Source organism: Crocodylus siamensis, chromosome 1 (genome assembly GCF_052110815.1).
Source record: "Crocodylus siamensis isolate JL-2025a chromosome 1, ASM5211081v1, whole genome shotgun sequence".
Classification (NCBI taxonomy): domain Eukaryota; kingdom Metazoa; phylum Chordata; order Crocodylia; family Crocodylidae; genus Crocodylus; species Crocodylus siamensis.
The window spans coordinates 165788074-165807396 of NC_143395.1; the positions used below are offsets into that span (position 1 = coordinate 165788074).

At 44.5% G+C, this 19323-nt stretch overlaps 2 protein-coding genes across 7 annotated transcripts in view; one reads left to right on the forward strand and one right to left on the reverse strand.

Moving 5' to 3' along the window:
• Positions 1–1712: 1712 nt before the first annotated feature.
• On the reverse strand, positions 1713–12234 carry CNIH4 (cornichon family member 4). Of its 5 annotated transcripts, XM_090048064.1 has the most exons (5): positions 12050–12234; positions 9801–9869; positions 8438–8550; positions 3495–3635; positions 1713–1925 (listed from the first exon to the last, which is right to left on the reverse strand). In XM_090048064.1, exons 1-5 carry the CDS (start codon positions 12116–12118, stop codon positions 1898–1900), a joined length of 420 nt encoding a protein of 139 aa, XP_089904190.1. In that variant the 5' UTR covers positions 12119–12234; the 3' UTR covers positions 1713–1897. The 5 variants fall into 5 exon arrangements, with proteins under 5 accessions (XP_089904190.1, XP_089904225.1, XP_089904199.1 ...); XM_090048099.1 differs by lacking the exons at positions 9801–9869; positions 12050–12234 and adding an exon at positions 11616–12010; XM_090048073.1 differs by lacking the exons at positions 9801–9869; positions 12050–12234 and adding an exon at positions 10833–11464.
• Positions 12235–12342: 108 nt separating this feature from the next.
• Positions 12343–19323, forward strand: part of NVL (nuclear VCP like) — a 72097-nt gene continuing 65116 nt past the window's right edge. For both annotated transcript variants that reach the window (XM_090048023.1, XM_090048033.1), the window contains exons 1-3: positions 12343–12549; positions 16177–16250; positions 18428–18480. In XM_090048023.1, the coding sequence (XP_089904149.1) occupies positions 12493–12549; positions 16177–16250; positions 18428–18480 (184 nt within the window). In that variant the 5' untranslated portion in view covers positions 12343–12492. The remainder of the gene's footprint in view (positions 12550–16176; positions 16251–18427; positions 18481–19323) is intronic.

The following is a 19323-nucleotide window of genomic DNA, read 5'->3' on the forward strand; positions in this document are numbered from 1 at the left end:
CTACTGACATCCCTACCAAAAATAGGAATCTCTTAGCTTTTCACTCCCACAGGACACAGCAATATATTCTGAAGAGCCAACATTTGACTGTAACATCAGCATTTTAAAGTCATGTAAAGTATGTGGCAGAATCCCACAGGTGCAATTTGGCATACATCCTAAGATAAGTAAGTGAGAAAAATGTAACAGGTGGCTCAACATAAACATTCCTCAAATGTTGACTAGGAGTCAATTGTACTTAAAATGTTAGTCTCCGTCACCATCTGTCTTTTTAATAAAGAAAAAATAGCTTTGATTTTGAAGCAGCTAAGACCCAAACATTACAAGTCTGATCTCTTTTACACACACACACGCACACAAAATCAAAGCTGTCCCAGCAAGAGTTAAATGTCTGCTACAGAAGCTGAAGGACCTGACATGTAAATGTTGATTTCAGGAACAAGCCTCTCTCCTGTGCTTATCTGGGCACCAATGTCAGAGAGACCCAATAGAATCTTTAAGTGCAAGTTTCATACTGAAAAGAAAACTGTTAGATACCAAGCTTTAAGCAGGAAAAATCAAGAGGTTAGGACTTTCACTGATTAAGAAAAGTTTGGTCCACTATGTCGTAAAACATATCTACAACTTGTCTCAATGAATAGCTTATAAAAAGTAGACAGGGTAGATTCAGACTGGAATATGCTCTCCCTCCAGAGGTGGTGCAATCACCTAACCTGGAAATCTTCAAGAGGAGACTAAACAGTCACCTTGCTGGGGTCACCTGACCCCCCATTATCTTTCCTGCTTGGTGCAGGGGGCTGAACCCGATGATCTTCCAAGGTCCCTTCTAGCGTTACAATCTATGAATTCACATTTTATAGATTAAATGAATCAGAGAGTATGAGCTTCTGTAAGCAGCATCTTGCTTTACCAGATCCATAAGAAAAACACCCACCCAAATGACCTGAAAATCACAACCCACATTAACAAGCTCAGACTCAGCTACATGTTGAGAGAACAGCTCAGGAAAAATAGGTAAACATGAAGTCAGACCTTGTCACTACCCTCCCTGTGTTAACAGTTCTGCAGGTTTTCTTGACATATCACATACCATTTCTTCTAAGCCTTTATTTTTGATTCACCTGCTTGAAATTGGAACAGCAGGTTCCTGGATAAACGGACCCAAAGACCATTTTGTTTCACTATCACTCTGCCTATCCTCAGATGGAACACAGTATTTATTCCTGAATGAAGTCACTGCACTGCACAAAGATAAAGGGAAAGTCAATTATTACCTGTATTAAGAAAAAAAATTTACCTTGTGTACTATTGTATAGACGAGGGTATTTTTTGCCAGGGACGATTGCCACTGAGTAACTTCAGGCAGGTAAGATAGGTAGGAATGCAAAACTGCTATTGAACTCAGCCTGGAAGACGCACCTCCGAAACACGCCTTCAAACAGCCTGATACCCTGAGGCACTTAGAGAAGTGCTTTATTAATTAGCAAACATATTAGACCTGCACTTAAATATTAGCCTGGAACTGCCCTTCATAGAGAGTTAGGCAAAGCGCAGATCTGCTAAACCAAATCACTTTTCCTATTTTCTTTTCTTTACAAGATTAGTCTCTCTACTAGAGACTAGTCCATATTTAAGAACCTGACCCAACAGATGAAATTGGTAACTGCTTGGGGTCTGGTATGAAAGAAACAATAATCAACTGCTACAAAAACTCAGTGTTATTTGTTTTAAGTATTTTATGTTAAAAATACAGCAAAAATATTTCTTGTTCAAAGAGGAAAAAATATAGTGCATGACAACACTGGTCTAGGTATGCTTGGAAGGTGTCTCTGGCTCCATAACTGGTCACAGGAGTGATGATTCAAAATTTGGCAACTAATGGTTCCCATTCAGCTCCTCAGTCATTTATCAAAGCCAGGATCATACTGTAGCAAGACAGAAAAGGTGAGATCAAGGTGTTATCACATATTCAAATCTAAAAGATTCTCACAATTCAGATAGATAGCTGAAGCTCATTTACTTAGATGAAAGAGAGATCACAGTTGCATTCACATTTGTTCCAAAGGCAAGATCTACAGAGACAGAGCACTCCATCCTAAAACTAGCAGGAGGCTGTGTGGTAAAATTTATATTAGGGAGACGCAGCCATTAAAATTAATATGATTTTCAGAACAGCTCCTGTTCTGGACATACAATAACAACTACTTTTTATTGTGTGATAAATCCACTTAACCCTCTATAGTATTTTCTTTCTTATAAAGGATTACAGACAGGAACTTAGCTTGAGTTTCCAAGCCCTATGAATGTTCAAACTCCACCCCCAACCCAAAACAAAACAACCCCCATTCCTCTTACAGTATGTAAATGCAACCAGGCTTTCATCTTAAGGTAAGCACATTCAGTTACTGCAAATCCTCCCCTGTGTGTGATAACATGACTTAGAAAGACATTTAGCAATTTTAGCCATTACATGCATATTCTAAAAAACATTTTCTATTAAAAAAAAGATAACGAAAAAAACAAAAGATAAACAGAATGCCTCCATAGGAGGGAACACTATTTTCAGTGCATTTTGGGGGAAAAAATAGTTAAAAAAAGAAACTGAAGAGACACTGAGCAGTACCATTTCAACTATGATGAAATAATAAGTATAAAGAAAACACACTGCGTGTGTGATGAAAATTAAATCAGATTTAAATTTTTTCTTAAAAAGAAAAAACAACCCCCTCCCCCCCCAACCAAACAAAACCCCCTGAAGGGGCATCACAAGTCATAGGCAAGACACCAGGGACCTTATTTAGTCTTTGGGTAGTTACCTCCCTTTAAATACAAGGAAAAGTAAGCGTCTGCGTTGATTACTTTTATTGGACACAGACAGCTGCAGTTAATGGGCATTTGTATTTGGAAGAATGCAACTTATTTTCTTAGATTGGAAATATAAAATTACTCTTCTTCTCGCCTTGACTTGGAATGAGTCACTACATCCTGGTTGAGAAAAAGCAGCTAGGCACTTGTATTGTATTCACTCGCACATGAAATTGTAAGGCGGGGTGGCCAACCTGCAGAACAAGTACAACAGGCAGCCTTTGTCTGTGGCACCCAGAAGACAGAGGAGGAGAAAGCACAGCACAGCAACCAATAAAGCAGAAAGCAGAGGACGAGATTGGGCAGGGTACAGAAAGCAGAGCAGCAGATAGGGCAAAGAAAATGGATCAGAGTGGTACTTGAGAAGGGCGCACAGTTAATCTGTGGTATGCCTGCCAAAAACAGTGTCCCCACTGTTGTAAGGAAACAAATGTAAGACTGACAGAAAGAAATCATTTCACCAAATGTATGATTAACTTGAAATCAGCTGCCACAAAACATTACCTGGGGAAAGAACTTATAAAGGATGAACTGCTGTGAATATTAACAGTGATGCGAGAAGGACACAGAAGAGTGAAATTGTTGGTATGACATTGCTTTGTCCCTAGGCAGCAAAATTCAAGTCTAACCTGTAAAGGTACATGAAGAAACAAAGCAGGTGAAAGCCTAACTTAATCATGGCTTCCTTCATATGTGATTTCAGTTGCCCTCGATTATGGATCTCTGTAGGGTCAAACACCCCCATGTTCCCACTTGGCACCATGATGTACCTGAAAGGTTAAAAAAAACAAAAAATGACAACCATCAAAATGCTGGCCTTGTTACTTGATCTAATCTCAAGGTAGCCAAAGAATGGAACCAACCAAACTGCACCCTGTTTTAAGAGTTGTTTTGTACTTGGGTACAAACCCAAGCAATCTCCCTTCTCGTAACAGTCTCAGTATACTGCCCATAACCTAGTTGCTACATCCCCAAAATCCATCAGACAATATTTGGACGTGGGAAAACTGGTGACATTTAAAATGGTGGTAACAAACAATTCTGCACCAGTTCTACTGCCGCCTGTGGTTACCTAACTTTATGGAGGAAACCTGCAGAAGAAAGAAATGAGGTGGGAAGAGGCAGCTAAAACCATTGGAAAATTAGTTTCAATTAGAAACTATGTAAACTATTCAATGTACAGAGTCTCTTACTTAAACTGAGAAAGCTAATTAGCAGAGAACCTATGTTCTGTTGTTTAGAACAGGGGTTCCCAAACTGTGGTACATGTACTCCTGGGGGTATGCAAGACATCTCTGATGCAAAATTTGGATCCACCTGTCTGATGTTAACAGTTTAGGGTTCATACTAAAAGATGACCTTGTGATGTCCCTTCCAGCCCTATGACCCTCTAATGTGTTAATATTAAACTGTTAGTAGTGGGGACCTTTCCACAACTCTCCCTTACATAATTTGCAACTGCACTGTCTTTTACTCACCTGGATAAAATACTTGTACATACAACCAAAAGCTCAGACCATATCTGTGTCCTGTCCCTAGTTAGGTCACACTCACAGAGTAAATGGACCGCACCCCATTTTCTTAAGCTATAATTTGGGTTAGTTACCAACATGACAGATATGTTGTGGGGCAAAGTTAATGAGCATTTCTAAAACACTTCTAATACTGCTTTCCTTCTGAGGATCTAGAAGTACAAATTTATAATCGTGAATGTAGTGCTAGGAGATGTGAACTGCTGTATTGGTGCATTCATTTTGTAATATGCATTGTAAGTCTAAAAAGGTAGTGGGGAGAGAGGGAAAGCCCATCTGTTTGGGTGGCCAGAATGTCTATTGCTCCTGGGTGACTACCAGGTTACAAAACAGTCAATTTAAAATGGCTTCTGAGAATTGTTTTTTGCAAGGGTGCGAATGGGAGATGCATTGTTCTCTAGTGCTCCCCTCTGGCCAACATAAGCAATGACTGTCTGCAGCTCTTCTCTGCCAGGGGCTTTTGTACTAGTTATGCTCAAGGGAGTAGAAAGGGAGATGTATAGAAAAGATTTCTAGGACCGTGATGAACTCCTAGAAAGTCTTGTAAGCAAAGTGAAGCCTTTCTGTAAAGAGTCCAACCCAACAAACCCTAGATCTTCAATTTACAGTTCACAGTTACGAAGATAAATTAGATACATTTCAATCCTTTGCTTCATACAGAAACTTCATGGAACCCTACCACATAACACACTCCTTGTTTTCATCTAAACCAGGGGTGTCAAACACATCTAGCCCCAAGGGTCTCTGGGCTGGTCTGCAGGCTGGATCTAGACATGCCAGAGCCAGTGGGCAGGGCTGGACTGGTGGTTGCCATGTGCAGCATGCACCCTGTGCTGTCCCCACTCCGGGATTCATGCTGCAGGGGTTGCATGGGCTAGACCCAGTGCCTTGAGCACTGTCCATGGCTTGGGGGTCTAGTATGGGGTGTGTACTACATGTGTGCTGGCTCCAGGGCGGTCAGGATTGGACCCCAGGCTGTCCATGCAAACTACAGCCAATGCACAGGGCTGTCTGGCAGCACACTGCATGGAGCATGCATCCTGTGCCGATCCCCTGAGCTATGGCACCAGGTAATGATCATGCACGGCAGGCAACAAAAGCCCCAGAGTAGGGCTGGCACATGGTCGAAGTGCTGGACCCAGTGCAGCTCACACCACAAGAGACTGCCATTGGTGCACACTGCACACAATACCCTCCTGAATCAGGTGGCCTGATCGAGACCAGCCCCAGAGCCAGTGTGCAAGGTTGGTCCAATGCAGGCACCATGTGCAGCTCACATCCCAGACCAACCCCCTGTGCTGCAAGCAACACCTGCACTGCAGGGTCCAGCAAGCATGCCAGACCAGCTCTGCATGCCACATGTGGGTTGGTCTAAAACCCATCCAGCCCATAAACCATATATTTGACACACTCAATCTAATGCAAATTATATTATCTTAAGCTACTCAACCTGCAAGATGCTCAAAGGCTTGGCCCGTAGTTCATTAGAAGCAAAGGTCAGCAACAGGTTGCAACGTATTCAGTCTAAAAATAAATGGGAATCTCACAAGTAGGATTGCTGCAACTTCTCTCTCATGAGTCATGACAACTGGGAACTGCTTGCTTGAGTTAATCAATAGCCATCCTGACCTCTGCAGACAGATAGCCCCCATACCCTGCAGGCACAGGGAAAGAGAGTCAGGGGCAATGCTACAGAATTAAGTGACAAATGCCATGTCTCTTGACCAAATGCACTAAAAATTATAGGCACTACCTAGGGTGGTTGGCCACAATTTCCACTCATCTGTTTCACAGCCTGATGTGCATGAACTGGAAGGCTGTGTCCTCCATGTTGTATTAAACAAAGTTGAGAGTGAATAGTACACGTGAAGGGAGCAAAAAGGTAAGTTGTAGCTAAGAGGAGGCATCTGGGGAGATGGGGGTGCACTGGTACCCTCCTTTGATTCCTGCTCTACCCAAAGTTTAAAGCCCGGCAATGGCACCAGCATTTTAAGTCAAGCAGTGCTGAGGGAGTCAATTGACTCTGAGCCATGATCCCTTTAAAACTCTTCATTTCCCAGGTGTTAATGACCCCCCCCCCTTTTTTTTTAACCTTCTTGATCATCCACCATCAGTCAAGCTGGCCTTTGTTCTGCAATTCTGCTGCCTTGTTAACTGCTCCAGGTAAGGAAGCTCCTACTTCACAGTTCTGCAAATATTTTTAAATTCATTTCAATGAAGTTATATTTGCTTTTGCTTCAATCTTAAATTAAATAATATGGCCCTGGGCCCCTAGCATATTAGTAAAGCTTCTAGTTTATTAACTGGAGAAAAAATGTGTGTTGTTTTCTATGTGATGGCGCACCTCTCCATCTGCACCCTGTTTTCAAAATTCCACATCTTCCCATGGATGTAGCATCTTGGGGCTCATTTATGCAGTAATGCCAACTGTCGTAAAACCATCACGAGACTCGGGATTTCTAAGTCAAAATAACTCAGACTCACGATCTCCTGATTGAACCCTCAGATCTGTGGATTTTCCCAGCTGGTAAGCCTGTGGAAGGAAGTGGGGGGGAGGAAATCAAGGCCCCCACAGTGAGGGAGGGAGTTGGGGCAGGAGCAAGGGTAAATGAAGCCTCAGGTCCGAGGCAAGTTGTCCAGAGGCGTGGGGTGGGGGCATGACTTCCCACAACTGCGCACACCCCCCGGGGGAGGCATGGGGGACACGTATGTTTCCATGCCCCGCCCCCCCAAGCAGAGCATCCTGCTGCCTTTGCCGAGCTGTCAGGGAATGCAGAGCGCACTGGCTGCACAGCGCATCCCCTGCCCACCCACAAGCAGGAAGCACACTGGTGTCACATGGCTGACCTCCTGGGGCAAAAATCAGCAGGGGACAGAGCCCCTGCCCGCAGCAGGCAGCTCGCCTCTGCCCTGCGGGAGGCACATGCCCCCCATGCCTCCCTCCAGGGAGTGCGGTGCTGTGGAGAGCCACACCTCTCCCCGCACCTCTGGGTGACCCGCCCCAGCCCCAGGGCCCCATTCACCCCAACCCCTGTTCCTGCCCCACTCCCTCCCTCACTGTGGGGGCCTCAATCTGCACCCCCACACCCTTCCCTCTCCCCCCGCCCCTTCCATTCTGCTTACCAGCTGTCTGCATCTCCTCTCCTCACTCCAAAGCCATAGCCCCCCAGCCCAGCTGCTGCCTCTCACTCCTGACTCTCAGCACCCTGCATCCTGCCAGGGTGTGTGGGGACCCTCCTTCACCAGGCTCCAAACCCTACACACACATCTACAGCCCTCCACACCTTCACAAATAACACCCCCCCTTTCAAAAGTAGCATCTCATGATTTACATGCCAATATCTTGATTTAAGAGTTCATCTCATGATTTTTGGTATGGTAGGGTTGGTAATATCGTTTATACAGCATTGTCCTGCCATAGCTACTGTGGTTTAGAAACTAGTCTAGAAACTTATGCTGGTGTAAAAATTCCAGAAAGTAAGTATGCTATCCCAGGCAGAATGGAAAATGCATTGCTTTAAACTTCTACAAGACAGCTGTACAAGAACTGCACTTAGACCTGGTCTAGGTAAATTTTTAAAACAAGAAAAAGTGAAGCCAACAAATTAATGGCCAGGAAAGACATGATCAGGTATAACCAGGGAAAAACCCTGGCAATGGTGTTTTCAGTGCTATCTCCCAACCCCAACAATCTGCTACCATTTCCAAACAGCAACAACTTGGCTAACATCTCTGTCAACCATATAGTTGGCCCAATTAAGGTAGCACCAAAATAAACCTGTCCTCTCACAATATCAGGGTATTCAGCCATTAACAATGTTACAACAAACCTAGAGACTAAAGATTCTCAAGTTTTCAACGTGTGTTGTAGTTTCAGCTGAAAGTACCAGAAGGGTTAATTAAAAAAAAAAAAAGGTTAGATTTGCAAAACCAATTGAGGACTGTAAATGAAAATGTAAATAGGTACCATTTATCTTAAAACTATATTCTAAATATATTAACATTCTAAAATAAATGACCAAAAATGTATTTGCACTCACCGATATATATTCCAGGTTGCTACAGGGAAATTAAGGAGGAAGATGAACCAGTGCAAAGAAATAAGCATTAATACTGTTACAACAGTATGGCCAATCAATTCTGGGATCACCCACTGTGAAAGAAAAGAATATTGCAGAAGATTAAACACATTTCCAGAGGCAGTGAACCCTTAGGACCCACTGCCCAATCTCATCATATCAAGTCCTATATGGGCATAGAAAAAGAATGGAAAAGTATTTCCCCACTTTATTATAGAGCAGTTACTTTCATCCATACACCAGGGTGATAAGGCAGAAAAACCCTGTGCATTTTATAGTGACTAGATACACAAGAGTTTAAGCAAGTAAAAAATATGTATTCAGATGGAACTGCTGCAGGAAAAGTGAGTTTTAAATAGAAGGTAATTAATGAAGCCTGCCTACCCAAGGCATTGGAGAAGCAACAGATCCAGGAAGCTACAAAATGTTGTTTCATAAAAGTTTGCTGCTCTGACCATACAGTATCATATTTACACCAATCCAGGATGACTTTGAATATGATACCCGCCCCCACAATAATTAGATTCTATACATGGAAAATTATACATGTGTTATAATTTTTCATGTATAGAATCTAATTAGTGGAAGGGCGTCTTAAATTCATCCCCCCCAGTTCTGTGACAGAGAAAACAGTGGTGTACAGGAAGAACCAGACCCCTCCCTATACCCCTCTGCCCATGACTGCCCCTCTCCTGCCACATGCCCCCTCTGACCTGTCTCCCCATACCTATAGCTGCCCCTCCATTCTCCCCTGCAGCCTGCCCCCACCCTTACCTTCTGCTGCAGCTCTGCTCCTCTGGGGAAGTCAGCAGCAGTAGTGGCCCTGGCCAGGCCTCAGCCCAGTTCAAGAGAAGTGGCAGCAGCTCCCAGATGAGCTGAAGGGACCAGAGCCAGAGCAGAAGGTAAAGCAGGAGGGCAGAAGGGGGGCAGGAGGCAGCAGGCTGCAGGTTTCCCCCGCATAATATGGTTCAGAGAACTCTGCTGGTCAAAGGTGGCTAGGAATGACAGCCAAATAGTTTTTAAAAGATCCCAAAGCAGAGACCCACAGTCCACCACATGCAAAGGGAGAGGAAGAGAACTCTGGAGATCTCCAGTAAAGACCCACCATACAGTCTGCTGCAAGTGCTCCTGAGAGGAGGAATGCCTTATGACGGTAAGCCAGCAATTGATCAAAAAAGGGACATGGGTGGAAGGGAGAGAAAATACACAGAAGTATATAGGACATCAAACGTGCAGTATCTTGAGAGACATCCTACTGTTTCTGATGAAAGGACATAAGGTCCATTGAGTTTTATCAAATTAAATGTAAAAGAAAACTCTTTACTTTATTCAGCTTTGAGCAGCAAGATCTAGCATTAATGTAGTCACATTCCAAATCCGATAGTGTAATTATCTGAAGTCCAAGATAAGGAATATTTTCATGCAGAAATTCAACTCATAATTCAAAACTCTATTTTAAGCCTCATACAGTATTTAGGCAAATGTATACAAGAAAACAGGAAACTTAAGGCTTGATCACTGCAATCTGTTCTAGGCCTTTTCTACCGTTAGGAAATTATGTCAGAATTGCACCAAAGTTAAATGAGAATTTACTGTCCTATTTTATTCCTTCTACATGTAGGGTAAAGTTGGGCAACACACGGGTATCAGCACAAAAGTTATTTTATAGTATTTTTCCTAACAATGAGTCATGACCATATGCTGAAGTTGAATTCAACGAACTGAAAACAGATTATGGACATCCAGAGGCTGGCACATTTAATATCAGACCTGAAAAGAGAATCCATGAGGGAAGAAAAGGATTACATTTTTTGTTCTTTACAACAAAGGAGATAAGGATTTTTTTTTTTTTAATATTAGTTCTGTGCGTTTTGCATTAGCAGCAATACCAGGTTGCTCTATATTCTGCTACAGCTGAGTGGAAAAACATCACGAGAAATTGAATGTAATTAAATAAAAGATTTTTTGTTAGGACATTCCTCTTTGGAAGAGACAGAAGTTGGGTTGCACAGGTTTTAAGTGCAAAGTTCACACTCCAAGTCTCCAGCACAAGCCAAGACAAATACTCAGCATTCCTGAAGCCCCAAAAGTAAAATTAAAGGCGAAAATCTTTACGAACCATCCCATCTTTCTATAGCAGGACAAAACAAGAATTTCTTGTCCTTCTGAAATGCTGCAGGGTTTGCTTTCCACCCTCATGCTAAATGATCTACCTATGCTCTGAAATAATTCCAGGGCTTATAAGAATCTGAAATCTTGGGTTCTCTTCTGATTGAGAAATCAGTAACTTTTGTATCCTAATAATGCCATAAACCAATAGAAAAAAGATTAAAGAGGTACGCATAAAAAGACTTACGAAGGCATAGTTCAACCAGGAACTAACATTATGAACTGTCTGAAATACACTCTGGGGGTTAACAGGTGTTCCACATACTCCTGGCTTGTAACAGACTCTCGCACTTCCCAAAGTTTTCAAGATTAAAGGAAAACAACAACTCCCCCAAACACCCATACTTTCCCATCTTCCTTCCTCTACAACAAGAGTATAAAACTTGTTCAGCAACCAGGACTCCTTGTAGGCCGGACTGGGGTTTACATAGCTGTTGCTCCCTCAGCCACTGTTAAAACATGTCCCTGCTGAGCCCCAGACCCCAATTTGATGGCATGCCCTGTCCCCTCCCTCATTCCTGAATCCCCAGAAGTTCACACTCTGGTGGCAGGGTTTGACACTCCTCCCCTCCCCTGCAAAGTGCCAAGCTATCCAGAAGAATCGCTGTGTACGTTTCCCTACACGTTTCTGCAAATGAGCATGAGCAGGCGGGAATCCTTGGAACACTGGTGTTTGGGAATGGGAAGGGGCATGCTCAGCAGCAGGGGTGAACCAGGCGGCTGCCCGCGTCCTGGACAGAAAGGGGGCCCGAAAATGGAAATTCTAAAATTATTATCATCGTTATCTTTGACATAGAAGGGGGGGGGGGAATACTAAAAGTTTGCCCTAGGGCTGCCAGGACAGTGCTGCTCCACTAAGCCCTGCTTTCCTGCTTTTGTTTTTTCGTAACAGTCTCCTCCTTTCCTGCCCCCTTAAAAGAGCCCAGAAATATTTGCCCTTTAAAATAAAAATAAAAAAAAAATCACCCACCCTTCTTCAAAAGAAGAAACTCCCAGCCTAGCCAGATCTCCCCAGGCCTCTTAAAGCCAGCGACCTGGGGTCTGCCAGCAGCGCTAAACTACTGAGCTCTCTGCAGAGCCGTGGTGGGAGCGGGGCAGACACTGCAGCAGCTGCATCAGTCCCACTGCCACCGGGAGGAGCTGCCAGTGGTGCCCAGTGTCAAGGCAAGGCCAGCCCCGCTGTCGCCCGGGATCACTCGGCCGTGGAGCCGCGGGGCAAGGGAGGCCAGCTCGGACGGGTGGACGAGGTGGCCGGGGCACTCCCTGCGCAGCCCCTCGCACTGCGCGCGCAGGCTCGGGCAAAGTGCGCGCGCACAACTGCGCTTCAGCGCGGCGCGACTTCGGGCGGCAGCGATGGCCCCCAACAGCTGTTCTCCCCGCTCCCCCCGACCCCCGGGCGGATACGAAGTAGACGGAGAGGAAGATGAGGGCGCAGCAATCAATGAGCGAGAAGATGAAGACGACGGACTCCATCCTCCTCTCCCTTCCCGGCAGCCGTCCGCGCCCCTTCCGCTGCCCCTCCCCGGAAACCCTACCGCGCCCCGCAGCCTGTTGGAAAATGTAGTTCTTCTTCCTGCCTGGCGGGGCTCTGCGCTGCCTAACAAAGAGCCGGGGAGGGAGAGGAGCCCTAAGGCAAACCCCGCCCCCAGACACTGCACTAGGGAGGTTAATAAAGTTGGCCGCTTTCAACATGCCTTAAGGGCCTGGGGTGGTTTAGGTGTCCTTAGTGCTGCCTGTGCAGAAGGGGCTCAGCCGCCGTCTGCTTGTGTGCGGCTCTGTTGCAGGCGGTGCAGCAGCCAGCTACCCCTGACCCAGGGCCCTGCGGCTGGACCGGGTGCAGCAGGGCCATGCGGGGCCGCGCGGCGGGTTCCGTGGACTCTAGGCTGAAGGAGCGGATTAGACAGGTACTGCGGGCCGGGCAGCACCAGCCCCTGCCCGGTGTGGCGGCCCTTCGGGCGCCGTTGGCGCGGGCGGGCGTTGGGCTGCACCGCTCCGTGCTGTTACAAGGGGGAGGGACCCAGCCTTTCGGGCTGCCTTTCCCCGGGCAACACGGGAGGGGACGCGGCCCGGGCGGTGACGCGGTGCCTGGCAGCCAGTTGCGGCCCAGAGATTCGGCGTTTCCCAGGCAACGGAAAGCGAAGTCTCGCGCTGGCCGTTGGCGACGGTTGAACGTGCGCTACAGGGGGGTGGCGCCCTCCCCAAGAGCGGGGCTCTGTGCCCCGCCCCCAGCGGGTGCAGGGGGAGGGGCTGTGTACAGACAGGCTCCCTCAGTTTGCCTGGCCCTAGGGCAGCCCTGATTGGTTGCTCCAGACTGGGCAGTCAGCCTGGGGCTCCCTGCAGGGGAATGTGGGGATGAGAGGGGCATGTTCTTGTAGGCACCAGAGCTGTGGATTGCAGCCTGGCACAGGCTTGTCTCCCTTAAGGACCCTGTTCTCTCCTGAGAGCAAATACCTGGACAAGCTGGGGCGCTATCTCAGGAGAAATGCTCCTGGGAGTGATTTAATCCTCGTGGTTTCCAGGGCATTTTTCTCCTGGAGCAGCCGTTCTTACTCTTGGAGACAAAGCCTGACCATTCGTATGCTTGCGTTCTTCTGGGAGAGCAGTGGCTGTCCCAGGAGAAACTGAATAGGTGCAGGCACTACGGCTTGAGAATTACTGATCTGAGGGACTTGGACCAATGTTCCCTTTCTCCAGGTAGCATCTCTGATCCCTCAGGAGAAACCACAAGTATACAGAAGTTTGTAATTTTTCTCCCAGAGTAAAAGTGGTTGTTTGGGGAGAAAAATAAATGGGAAACAACCCAAGTGAAGCAGCTCCCTGTAGAATATCTTTTGGAGGATCTCCCCCACCCAGTGCTTTTGGCTGACCCAGCACTGAAGTACTTGGGGGACATGTTCTACTCTGGGCTTGTTCCCTGCCTGAATCACTGCAGCACTTGGGAAGGTACCGCCATAGTCCGTGCCCAGCCACAGCTGGGCTGAAACAGTGCACAAAAAGGGGAAGGTTGGAGGGCACAGCACAGACCCTGCCTCTCCCTTCCCTAACTCTGCCTACATTCACTTAAATAAAAACAAACACTGTAAAGCTTTTCTGCACTGTGTGCTTTAGGCACCCTTGGTAGCTCAGCATCTGCACTGCAGGCTCTTTGCTTCTCTGTTTGAATGGTACAGGTCAGTTTTTCTCTCAAGAAAACGAACCTGGGAGAGTTGTATTGGAAGATTTGAGTCTGCATCCAAGGAAACTTGAGATGCCTAGGGAGTTAGTGAATTGGAGAGCTAATTCCCAGGATTTTGATGGTCATGTATGATCCCAGGGAGATATGGTTTAATGCCATTAAACTTTACACACCTTTCTGTGGAACTCTCCCTAGCACTTTCAGTGGTAAATGCATTGTTGCAATGTAGAGATCAAGTATCACACTGCCATCTGTGGTTTTGGGTGAGGAAGGTAGGTAGAGGGAGACAGTGGCTATAGACAGATGTTCATATCTGGCACAAACAATTTCTGCAAAATTCTTAGTGCTGGAAAAATAGGTTGGGGTGTTCCAGCCTCCTCCGATAAACCTAGCCAGTATCAAAGGCTATTAGTTTCCCTCTTGCATGTAACAAGGGAGGTACACCTTTTGACCCAATCAGTTAACCAGAGTTCAGGGTCCCATGGATTTTCCATTAGGAGGACAAACTAATGATACATGTGTTCCAGCCTCCTCCGCAGAAGGCTGTGCAGATGCTCTAAATGTGAGCTCTCCAACTAAGGGCACTAGAAGGCTGATTCTGGTTTTCTCTCCTACCCCTGGAGGAGTCATGTTTGACAGTTTGTCCTCTCCCCTGCTAGGGAAATGGGCAGGCTGTCAATAAGCAGCAAGCCCCTGCTGAAAAGCAGCAGCTTCTAAAGACGGGTAAAAAGGGTGAGGAAAGCAGTTCTCCCCATCCTTCGTGCCCCCCACTCCTTGCACAGGCTTGTCTGTGCAAGGGGTGGGGGAGTACTTCCCTGAGGTTCGGTCTGCCCTGGTCTGGGCAGGGAGGATAAAAATCGACAATTAAAAAACAAAACCAAACAACAGATTTTTTTTAATTTAAATCCGATTTTTAATTTTTTTTTTGTTAAGATGCATTTTTTGAAAAAAATAAACTTATAGAAAGATAGTTTTAATTTAAGATAGGTTAAAGCTCAAGATATCATCATGGAATAGGTATTATAACTTGTAATTGTATATTATTTGAGACCATATTTTCGTGTAATATATTTTTTTAAAGTTTTATAAATAGGTTACAATAGACTATGGACTATATTAGGGGCCCAATCTTATGGGGTTCCCAGAGCTCCTATATAGTTTCTTAAAGATTAAAGAAAACCACTTAACCCAGTGGGACTCAGTGCTCAGTCTAGAAGATCCCATTAAACATCTCTGTGATGCTTAGTTTCAGTTCTCAAACTGGATTTGTCTCCAGAGATAACATGTTAACAGCAGTATATGGAGATGAGAGATAACAGACCTGGTTACCTAACCATCCGCTCTCTTGTCTCTCTGCAAGTTTTTGCACACAGAGTCAAGCCCTTACCTCTCTCTAAAAGTGCAAAGTTTCAAGAAGTTAAATGAATAAAGGATATCGAACAACAAGAATGCACTTTTTGTAGCAAACAGTGATTATATCGAGACTTCCTGACTAGTGATTTAAATCAAGATTTAAATCATGATTTAAGTCGACTTGATTTAAATCAAATCCACCCTGGCAGGAGCAATGGTTTGTGGGGTGGGAATCAGCACCATCACTTGAACAGCGTGGGCACCATTCAGACAGCTGCAGCAGGGTCCCCCCAGGGCTCCCTGACAGCTTGCCACTGGGCAAGCTGTTGGAGGCCAGTGCTTTCCCTCCCTCCTTGGGGAGGAGGCAGGGGTGAGAGAGACCAGAAGACTGGGATTGTGGTGGGGGTACTCTCTCTACACCCTGAAAGAAGCTTACAGCTAGGTGTTCAAGCTGATAGAAAGCTTCTCAGGAAAACTTCCTGGTCAGAAGAGTTCCCATGTGTTTTGTGGACGAGTCATTATTTTTTCCCCTAAGTAAAACCCATTGACTGAGTGCCTGCAGGATAGCTCTGTTCCAGGGGAAAGGTGTTCTCTTGGCACAAATGTAAGGCTTGTCCATAGTGAGTCACTTGTTAGAGATTTCACGGGAAGTCTAGTAGAACCAATGATTTTAACTTCTCAGTGCAGTGCCTTGGCTGCAAGACACAGTGAGTTGAGGTCACTGCTATTTAATCAGCTAATGGTAACAGTCAGTCTACAGGAAAAATGGAGCAAGCTATATTTTTTAAAGGCAGCTGGGTGACAGTCAGTAGTTTTCCATCTAATTCTTATCGGTACAAACTACCTGATGATTTCTTGTGAAACAAGTTAATGTAGCTTCTCCTTTCTTAGCTTGCTTTCTCTGATTTTTGGGGGATAACTTGTAAAAGTCATTTGCTTCAGTGGAAAGGCTATAAAGTTTTGCTGATTTTTTTTTTTTTTTTTTTTCAATTTTTCATTTCAGTATTTAATTAGTAATACATGTGGCCAGTACGTGGACATTGGTGTGCTAGCAGCTGATTTGCAGAAAACTTATAGGTAAGCAAAAAGTTTAATCCTTACTTTGTTTTTTATAAAGTATATAAATAATATTTTTTTATTCATAACTTGCACTGTAAAAAATTTACATGGAATATTTCCCTTGGATGGATGGCCTCTTGCATTATTAGAAAATGAAACTAAAAGTTAATTAAATGTCACTAGTGGAGAGGAAAAATACAGATAGATAAATCATTTGCACTGTTAAGTTCTCTCTGGCTGATGTGCCTATTTCTGATTTGTGCAGGTAGTGCTATACATGTGCATCAAGGCTGTTCCAATGTGCTTTAATTGTAGTGTGTAATAACCATGCTCCAGCATCATGTGTATCAGCATCCCTGCACTGAGAAACAACACCAGGGGCACTTTAGAACTCGTCAAACAAGCTTTAGTTAAAGCACCCCTGCCGCCCTTTTTCAGTGCGGGGATGCTGATACAATTGATCTTCTTGCAGCCACTCTAATTAAATCACCCTTCCTCACCCGCCGCCTCCTGGAGCATGTGAATAAATGTCCCATGAGTCCCAGTCATTGCCTATGATTGTGGGACCAAGCACCTTGCAAACCCATAATAGAAAAATGGTCCCCACACTGAAAAGCATGAAAAAGAGAGAACAGGTAGATAAAGGCAGACAAGGGAGCACAAAACAACTGTAAGAATACTATTGGTCAGTGCAATAGGGAAGAGTTTGTGCGCAAGTCACCCAACCATTTTCAATATTTGTTGGTTTGAGCCCCATCATAGAGTTAAGGAAGAATTCAAAGAGGCAAAGCAGCAGCTTTTGCATATGGTTACAGGATTCTTTGTGGAGAGATGTTTAACTTGTGCTTTTAGGCATGCCTAGCCTGACAGGCTTGATTTTTTTAAGGTTGTCTATCTACTCTGTAAACCACGAGTGTCAAACATGGCCTACAGAGCCATGTCTTCTGTCCCACAGATCTTCTGGAGGGGCTGGGAATTTGGAGTGGGAAAAGTGGGGCAGGGCCTGCTGAAATCCAGGGTATGGAGCTCTTTTGGGGAAGGAAGCTCCATGATCCAGATCTGGGTTGGAGTAGGGCAGATAGGACGTTAAACTCATCTGTAAATCCCTTAGCTCAAACCCAGTGGCAGTTTAGCCTGACCTTGAAAGCTCTGCTGACCTTCCAAGTATGAGGTTAACCTTGCCCTTTGCCCCTTCCTTTCTACACCGGGTCTAGAACTTACCTAGATGCTTCAGACCTAAGGACTGAGAATCTGCCAGCACTAATTCCCTGCTACTGTGTTCTGGTCCTTCTGTGCTTCTTTCCTCTCTATCTGATACAGAGAAGAGATGTTGGCAAAGTAGTTTGTATTTTGGGAGGGGGGTTTTTTGAGATGCATATAACAGAGGAACCTGGGTTACATCTGTCTCGGTGTTGTCCTCAAGAAATAAGCATGATGTTGCCAGCACAATTATGAAGGCAAGGCAAGATGTAGGTGGGGGGGTGTCACAGGGCTCTGGCTAGATAAGAAGGACCTCAAAGTCCACCCTCAGTATCAGTGTCACATGCTGTTAGTTGAAGGAAATCTGACCCCCTAGACATGAATTTGGGAGATCATGTTTATTGCAAAGGATGAAAGAGACTGAATTTTTTTTCAGTACCATTCCAACAAAAAAAATTCAGCGCGTGAACTTGGTGCTTGTGAAAGTACAGGACAGGTCATCATCGTTTTCTAGATTGAGGTACTATGTTGTACACGATTTCCCATCCTGGTCTTTTATTATGCCTTGGTCTTGACTAATGGACTTTTCTTTCCAGTCTCTAATCATTTGTATTATACCTATGTGGAGTTTAAAACAAACAAAGCCAGGTGTGTATTGTGGATAATGGTCTGTTTTACTGGCTCTCTGCATTCAGCTGAGTAGGCTGTTGATCTTCTGTATTTGAATGTTCCTCTAGAGGTCGGTAGCTAGAAGCCACTGTGATTTCAGCTTTCACTTTTCATTCCAAAAACTGAGCATATTATGTTGCCATTTAAGCTGCATCAATCACTTGTTTTCATAAGCTGCGAATAGCTCATACTAAAGTTATGTTTTGCATAATTTATTCCCTTGAGCACTCGCATGAAAGGTTCTGTCGACTTGAAAACAATGCTAAGAATGATGATATATGAGAGAAGCCCTTAATGGGAGCCTAATCTATGTAATTGTTTTGCAGTGCAGAGTATGGACGAAGGAAAAGAAATGCCTTTAGAATACAGGTTGAGAAAGGTACGTCTGCCAGTATTGGCTCTGAAGGACCAAGGATTTGTTAAAAAAAAAAAAAAAAAAAAGAAACACCCTCCCCCCCAAAAAAAAAACAAAAACAACTTGCTGTGCAGCTGTTAAGAATAAGACAAAAGCAAGTTCATAGATTTCATAGATTTTTAGGGTTGGAAGGGACCTCAGTAGATCACCCAATCCGACATCCTGCTCTATGCAGGAAAGAGTGCTGGGGTCAGATAACCCCAGCCAGGTATTTGTCATTGAAAGTATTCTCTTGTCAAAAAGGAAAATTTTTATGAAACAAATGTTTTGGGGGATTTACAATATAAGTTTGGAAAAAAATTAATGAAAATGAAAGGGGGTTTTCTATGGCAAAAAATTCCATTTTCTAGAACAGAAGTTTTTAATGAAAAGAAAAGCCTCAAAACATTTTGACAGAAAGCGCTCTTCTGGGCCTGATAGAGGTGGAGGAGTAACCTCTATGAACATTAAGCTGGGAAGGTGCATAAAATGTATTTTAAAGGAACTGTTAAAGAGTACTTTAAAGGGATGTCTTTGTCTAAAGAGCTTGTAATTAAAATATAGTTATTGCTGGAATAATCAATTAATAGGGGACATGCATCACAAACACAACAGAAGTTTCATTACATTGAATACTGTTGAGGTTAGGATTACATGTTTGCTATGTCAATACATTTTTCTATACATTTCAGCAAAATATTTAAAAGATTGTATCCTTTACTGTTCAGCCAGTAAACATGGAGTTTAGTTTTAGGGCATCTGGATCAGATAGTAAAGTTTGAACAGACATGGGGAGAGTGGCTACAGTAGTGTTAGGTTGACTTACAA